Source organism: Cephus cinctus, unplaced genomic scaffold, assembly GCF_000341935.2.
Source record: "Cephus cinctus unplaced genomic scaffold, Ccin1 Ccin1_scaffold1353, whole genome shotgun sequence".
NCBI lineage: Eukaryota > Metazoa > Arthropoda > Insecta > Hymenoptera > Cephidae > Cephus > Cephus cinctus.
The window spans coordinates 15,264-23,270 of NW_014333762.1; the positions used below are offsets into that span (position 1 = coordinate 15,264).

An 8,007-nucleotide genomic window follows, 5' to 3' on the forward strand; every position below is an offset into this window, starting at 1 on the left:
ACCACAATGACTCGATGGCACATGTGCTTGCTGCTGAGTTAACGTCCGAGAGTCTCCTGTTCCAAACTGACGTCTTACCTTTCTTTTCTTTTAATTATTAACTATGCTTATTGGTTTACCTAATTAACTGAAGTTTCATGAAATACATGATAATATTAATCTACAAATATTGTATTATATTACATCGTATACATCCAATAAATTGGTACATGAATCAGCGAACGTTTCTTCTTCCCGAGAGCCTACCTGTGACAAACACTTATGGTACGCTGTTTCCTTTTTTAATAGCATAAATAATATTCAGACGGATAAAGAAGGCATTACGAAAAAATACCAAAAACAAAATTGCAATTATAAATCTCGGGCATAAAATGATGAGCATATAAAAATGAACCAATTATTTTCTATAGTGAGATGAAACAAATAATGTATCTAGTTAGGGATTTTTTTTCATTTAATTTTTATCATTCAAGGCTATGTAAAGACAACATTTTTAATACATCGAATTATCAGACAATTATGTCGAGGTAGAACATACTTATAGTTCGAAATATTAAAAATAAAATTATTTTTCCGTAGGCATGAATAAAAAAATTGACTAAATTGAATCAGGCTACTCAAAAATGTATAATACTAAAAATTTCTAAGCAGATAGCAGCAGGTCTGATTAAAAAAAAAATTTAATAACACTTGCACGTATGGCAGGCTGTTTCACCTTTTAATAGTTTAATACTTAGCCGAATGGAAAAGCAGTGAAAAATGAGATGAGACAAATAGTATATCTGCTTAGAAATTTTTAGTTTCATACATTTTTGAGTAGTCTGATTCAATTTAGCCAATTTTTTGTATTCATGCCTACGCAAGGATAATTTTATTTTTAATATTTCGGACTATCAGTATGTTCTACCTCGACAAAATTTTCTGATAATTCGATGTATTAAAAATGTTGTCTTTCCGTAGCCATGAATGATAAAAATTAAATGACAAAAATCCCTAACCAGATACATTATTTGTTTCATTTCACCATAGAAAATAATTGGTTCATTTTAATATGCTCATCATTTTATGCCCGAGATTTATAATTGCAATTTTGTTTTTGGTATTTTTTCGTAATGCCTTCTTTATCCGTCTGAATATTATTTATGCTATTAAAAAAGGAAACACCCGAGATTTATAAGTGCATTTTTTTGTGCACAAAAAACCATACTTTTCGGAGGTATGCGGTTTTCGGAACTACAGCCGGTTTTTAATCAGTACACGTATTTCAAATTACAAAAGTCTTTATTACAGTAGTGGAAATTATTACGCATAATTTATAAATTATTAAATGCTAAATAAAGATTTTAGATCATCGATCGTTAGTTTTGAAGACAGTTTTGTTCCAGCTCCATTCAGAAGATTATCAGCTATCTCAAGTTTTTTATCTTGAAGCAGTTTTATGCGTTCTTCTATCGTATTTTTGCAAATATACCTGGAAATATTTTAAGAGTTATCGCAACAATTTGGAATACGGTTTTACAACGGTAAGTGCGTACACATATCACTTTTTGTAACGAATATATAAATGACCTTCCGCACATGTTACGTCACTGTGTGTAAAAACATGATTACTAACTTATAAATATAAACGTCCTTTTTTTGACCAAATCGATATATACGATCTTGTGCTTGGGATTCCAATTGCGGGTTCCAGTGTACGTCCAATAAAATTAAATGATTTCCACCGACTAAGTTCAAACCAACACCACCAGCAGTGAGAGATAACAACAGAATTTTCGGATCAGCATTCTCCTCATTGAAGACGTTTACTATTTCCTAGACATTCAGAAAGAGAGAAACAAGTAAATCAACATTCAATATTAATATGTGAAATTAAAAACGTAGTACTTATTTGCACCTCTCTATCCTTCACAGCGACAGTTCCACAGAATATTCTATAAGTGGCCCCTTTTAAATTATTGAGATGCATTGCCATAACATTCAACATACTAGTCCATTGTGACACAACGATAACTTTATCCCCTTTATTTATAATTTCTTGTACCATGGTAAGTACACTCCTCATCTGTAAAAACTACGAATTTAGAACCATACAAAAACATTCACAATATAAAATCAACTGAATACATTTGGATGAACTATACCTTGGAACTCTGACGCTCTGGTTTAAAAACTGGATTTTTTGAAGTAAGCAAGTTTTGTATTACTCTTTCGTCAACTACAATTTCTGTGTCTTTATCCTACATCCCCTTTTGTCTCCCCATACCCTTTCTGTCTCTTGATCTAACATTGCATGTATCAAAGCTGGATCACAACAGACTTGTCGTAATCTTAATAAGAGCACCAAAATCTGGTGAGCCTTAACATCCGCATGAAGACTGAGCAATTGATTTTGTGCTTTTGTGAATTGGGTTGTTTTACCTTTTAAAAAAATATTACAAAATTTATTTTATAATAATTGCTTGTTTACCCTTGTTATAGGCCGAAAAAAGTATGTCAAAACGTAAGATAAAATTATTTGATTCAATCTGTCACAGTATAGCAAATTACTTCATCATGAATCTGGAACATATTTGTCGCACAATTCTAATATCATATTTTTATGCAATACATATTATCTAAATGCATCGTACGGTAGCATCACGTGAATAATTATAAATTTAATTCTAGTTCTTATAATATTCCATTCCCCTCTTATAGTTAAGCATAATGGAATAGGCCATTTGTGTGTGCCGAATTGTCACACGGACGAGGCTGGAAACAAGAAAACTTCACCCAAAAATCTGGACAGAAAGCGCTGTCAATTAATTTGGTACACAAAATTGAAGCCTTCTAATAAAACGTCATTCCCTGTGGAGTTAAAGTTTATAAATTATTTTTGAGGAAACATACAGGGTGTCCCTAAATTGCTTTACTAACGGGGTACCACGATGTTCGAGGAGCATCGCTGATCACAAAAATTATCTTCTTTTTATTCAAAGATGCTTAGTCTTCAAGCTAGAGCCGTTTAAAGTTGGCCAATCAGAGTGGGGTGTCGGCAGAAACGTAGGCACCTACGACCTCCGAGTTTACTGCCCTTGCGAGTGTTTTTCGATGTAAATTGTATATCGAGATACACGATGCTGTACTCTGATGTGCACGGACAAGTATCTGCACAACCCGCGTGCAACGTCAGAGTATAGCATTGGGTATCTATACCGAGATATAATCGCAACGACAGAAAACTCACAAATCGGAGAAAAATCAAATTTAACTCCACAGGGAAAGACGTTTCATCAGAAGGATTCAATTTTGTATATTAAATTAATTGACAGTGCCTTCTGTCGAGATTTTTAAGTGCAGTTTCCTCGATTTGGACCTCGTTCGTGTGACAACACACCCATACACATAGCCTGTTCTATTTCCTCTTAAATTTTGTTTCTTTCCAAAAAAAAAAAAATTACGAAATCATAAGCGAAACTAGCAAGTGAATTGATAGTTTTTTTTTCAATCATGCTATTCTATTTTCATTCGCTAAAAAAAACATATTCGATTAGAATATTAAATGAATGTAATTCTTTGAAAAATAATGTAAATCCTGGAATTTTTTTTTGTTAAACCTGTACCATACGCATACAGACTGGAAATTTACTACAATTTATAAAGACACTTCAGAAGTATATGAAATCTTTTTTATGTATATGCATTTCATTTTTTTATAAGGGACGCTACAGTCGATGACTTCGGGAAGACAAATCTTAATGGTGGCGAAATTACAGCTCGTAGGTTGATAGGGAACAAAAAAATCTAACGGATTTTCAACCTGTATCACTGTAGCGATTGCAGGAACTGCTATCAAACCAAAAAGTTAATAAGTGCTTCAATGGTGCGCAGTTAAAAATTGTTTACCGATTATTGATGAACTTTATTCGCAGTTTATGGTGTTTAAAGTAAAAACTTTTCGTGTTTAAAGTCTGATGGAGTTACTTGCAATAGACACACTTATACTGATTAAGAAACCATTCGATTTATTTCAGATTAATCTACGAAGTGTAATTTTGCCGCAATCGAGAGGTTTTTCCCGAAGGTACCGACGTCAGCAGCGACCTGTAATAAAATCATAAATGTAAATGCATAAAAAGAATTTTTTTCATACATTTAAATCTTGTCTTAATTGTAAACAAAAATTGAAAGCCCATATACATTATAATTTTAAAAAATGACGATTATTTTCTTACCTCTAGACAAAAATTATCCCTTAAGAAAAAGATACATTATTACATTTTTCAAGTGCATCGAGGGGAAATAAAGCTTTTTTCTATACAACATAAATTCTAAAATCATTATAATATTCTTTTTGAAAAATTCCTCCCATTCCCACTTCCAAAAGTTATAAAATTATTGGAAACGATTGTCTGTAAAAGATTATTTTTTAAGATAGGAAATATCTTACATTCTGACATGAAGTATGGTTTATCATATTTCCCAGCATTTAGTTCATTCGTATGGTTCTTTTCCGCCCTTTGTGAAAGAAACTGTGCAAAAAGGGTTCTTGAATATACTAGAACCTTTTCATAGACCAACTGTTCTTCCGGATCGAGATTTACTTCTACCAATTCAAGACATTTATCTGGCAAATTATTTAAGCAGCCTTTAGCTTGCAACTCTTGCTTCGTTCTACGCAACATTAAACTTTTGCTGACTGTGGCTAATCTTTGTTGTCCACTTGCATTTCTATTGTCCACCCAGTGCTTCCATACTCGCAGATCATCAAATGGAGAACACTTCAGAAATTTAAGGATAGCATACATGTCCGTTTCTTTATTCTGAATCGGTGTCCCTGTTAATGCCCAACGCCTACGTGCTACGAGCTTACAAACAGACTCTGATATTTGGCTTTTGTGATTTCTTATTACATGTGCCTCGCCAAGAATCACTCTCTTCCAATTAATCTGAAATTAAACGGATTATCTTAATTCTCTCTTACACTTTTTCTTACCTAATACTCCACCAGCAGGTTTTTGCTGCTCTCTCCAGAGAAGCCAAGCAAGAGCATGCTGTTGATGAAACATTAAAGAAACTTTCAGTCATCTTGGATCAGTCGCTGCCTGATCGTCTGTGGGACGTCGTACAAGGGATGCGTGAAGATCTTCCAGTCTTTCTATGGTCAATGTACGTTCTCGATCAAAAGTTTCCTGAGCTTTTTTGCCAAGTAGTTTATTTGTTGGAGGTAATACCTCCAGTTTGTAGGAATTCTTTATAGAATGAATCTGGCTAGATGTTCCTGCAAGACTTTCAGACTGAGGAAGAGCCATTGGTTTTGTCAAAGGCAAATTCTTTAGTTCATCTGTTAGTTTTGCCAATTTTTCTTCTTGACAATATATACTTTGTCGCAACTTTTCTCCTCTATCAGGCAGTAAATTAAGATTGGCAGCACTCAATAGTAACTATAAGGAAATGTGTTGCTTCACAAAACACTGTAGAAAACAAAATGTTAATTGTTGGCATTACCTTGGATTTAGTCACTTGACTTTTGATTTGTTCCATATTGCAAACTAACGTTGCTCTTTTTTGTGCAAAAACTGGATCTACATTACCAACACCAATTTCTTGTTTTGCAAATGACATAGCAAGATCAGGAAACTTATCTTGTATTGGACTTTCCTTCTTAAGATTTGATGCTGATTTACTATAAGAGTCTTCAGAAGTGCTTGAGGATTCACCACCATTTTTTTTCATTAACAGGGACACTGATTCAGAATAAAGAAACGGATATGTATGTTATCCTTAAATTTCTGAAGTGTTCTCCATTTGATGATCTGCGAGTATGGAAGCGCTGGGTGGACAATAGAAATACAAGTGGACAACAAACATTAGCCACAGTCATCAAAAGTTTAATGTTGCGTAGAACGAAGCAAGAGTTGCAAGCTAAAGGCTGCTTAAATAATTTACCAGATAAATGTCTTGAATTGGTAGAAGTAAATCTCGATCCGGAAGAACAGTTGGTCTATGAAAAGGTTCTAGTATATTCAAGAACCAACACCAATTTCTTGTTTTGCAAATGACATAGCAAGATCAAGAAACTTATCTTGTATTGGACTTTCCTTCTTAAGATTTGATGCTGATTTACTATAAGAGTCTTCAGAAGTGGTTGAGGATTCACTACCATTTTTTTTCTTTGGTTTATCATTAGATGGACTATCTTCATTTTCAAAAACATGCATATTTAATTTGTCAGAATCTGAATCATGAATAAAGACACAATTGTATAATATTAAAAATATATATATATACATAAGAATAAAAGTTTCTAATTACCATTGTTAATTTCATGTCCATCGTAATGTTCAACATCATGCACACTATCATTATCGCTTACAGTATAATTAACATTTTCTTCATCACTTTCATCATCAAATAATGTTTTAACTACACCTCTATTGTTACTTCTTGATTTTGGAAAGCTTTCTTCGAGCTCTGAATCCCTTGAAGTATTTCTATATAATCATTTGGTGGTATACAATTAATGTCATGATCATAACTTTTGTGTAATAAACAAGAAAATAAATCTAATCTACTAACTCGCAGACGATATTGTTCCCATCATCTTGATCACTTTCATCACTGCCGTCGATAATCCATGGTGCATGTGCTCGTTGCAAGTAATGACTAGTATCCTCATCTTCACTATCGGATATTAAAATAGACTCCTTATCCTTTTCAACGCACTGGGAATCGTGCTGAAGCACATCACTTTTATCTCTTTTATCCATTGAACCGGTGAAATTAAACTTGTAACTGTTATAATAAAACGTAGAATTCTGAAATTTCAATATTCTCTATTCCCAAGCAATTGAAATGAATGGATGCAGATTGATACAGATAGACAATTCACGTGGTGAGTCTTCACTGAATTCTGAGCTAAAAGATTCTGATATTCTTCTTCTTCTCTTTGTTCCTTGTGGCTTTATGCCCTCGTAGAGGGCCAAGTGCCAAATTCTGATATTCAAACACTTCGAAAACTGTTGACAATGGCTGCGTTCAGCAAAAAACTGCGCTAATTTGGGGTGCGTTCCGTAACACACTGTAAACACTGGCAGTACTGTAAAATGTGTTCCGAAATTCGTTGCAGCATACTAGTTTTAAGACGCCTTGGAGATTGAAGGAAGCCTTCATCAAGGCAGAGATCCTTCCTTCCTTTCCTTATGGCTAACTCCTCCAATGAGGAGATGTGCCAGATCAAGGCAGAGATGAGTAGGGAGATTGCCAATGAGCCTGTTTTTGGTCAGAGATCAGTAGGGAGATGCACAACGCTACGGTTTTAGGCGATACCAAAAACATGGCGCTAAATCGTAGCGGCGAGTCCGGGAATAGAATTTTGTGATCATCGCCTCCGTCGATAATGCATATCCCGTCGTAGCCGAGCTGAACGTGATCACGAACGGGTAGCCTGGCGGGCAGGGTCCTCCGCTACTTATCGCTGGTTCCCAAAGCAACACTTAGAACGAGACAACTCATCGGATATAGCCTAAATACTATTTTTCTTTGCAATCCTAAATTCGATCGCACAGTGTAAGCTCGGTAAGTTTAATATGACAAAAGCAAGCAACTCATGTCTGCCTGCACTGAAGTGTATGATGCCCCAAGCATATTTAATACATATTTTACCGATGCTGCGTAGCAGAACAATTGTTGAAACCTATCAGGAACTGTAGAACTTCTCGAGAACTATTGAAAAGGCCTATTGTTGAATCATTTTCAAGAGATTTTAAAAAAGTGCGATGCTGGAGCTGACATCCGTGTAGCACCTCCATTTTTGTAATGTTAATATAATATGTATAAATATGTATTTTAATAGAGAGTCCACAGTGTTCTTCTCTCGTCGGTGCGCTATAAACGCGGAATTGGCAAAATCCAGGAGACTCGCATGGACGAGGAAAAGTTATTTAGTACGCAGCAGAATCTGCGGTTGATCACTCGGAAACAAGTATAGCTGGAAATATAGTCAGACACTACCGCGCAACATGG

General features: G+C 34.7%; 1 protein-coding gene across 1 annotated transcript; it reads right to left on the reverse strand.

The window, feature by feature from the left end:
* Nucleotides 1-1,262: 1,262 nt before the first annotated feature.
* Nucleotides 1,263-7,279, reverse strand: LOC107273065 (transcription termination factor 2-like). The gene is given in 10 exon segments (XM_025090368.1): nucleotides 1,263-1,471; nucleotides 1,616-1,815; nucleotides 1,898-2,065; nucleotides 2,145-2,266; nucleotides 2,269-2,421; nucleotides 4,433-5,426; nucleotides 5,491-5,759; nucleotides 6,017-6,220; nucleotides 6,298-6,476; nucleotides 6,562-7,279. Coding segments are annotated over 10 exon segments (2,628 nt in total). The 5' UTR covers nucleotides 6,753-7,279; the 3' UTR covers nucleotides 1,263-1,323.
* Between the last annotated feature and the right edge of the window lie 728 nt (nucleotides 7,280-8,007).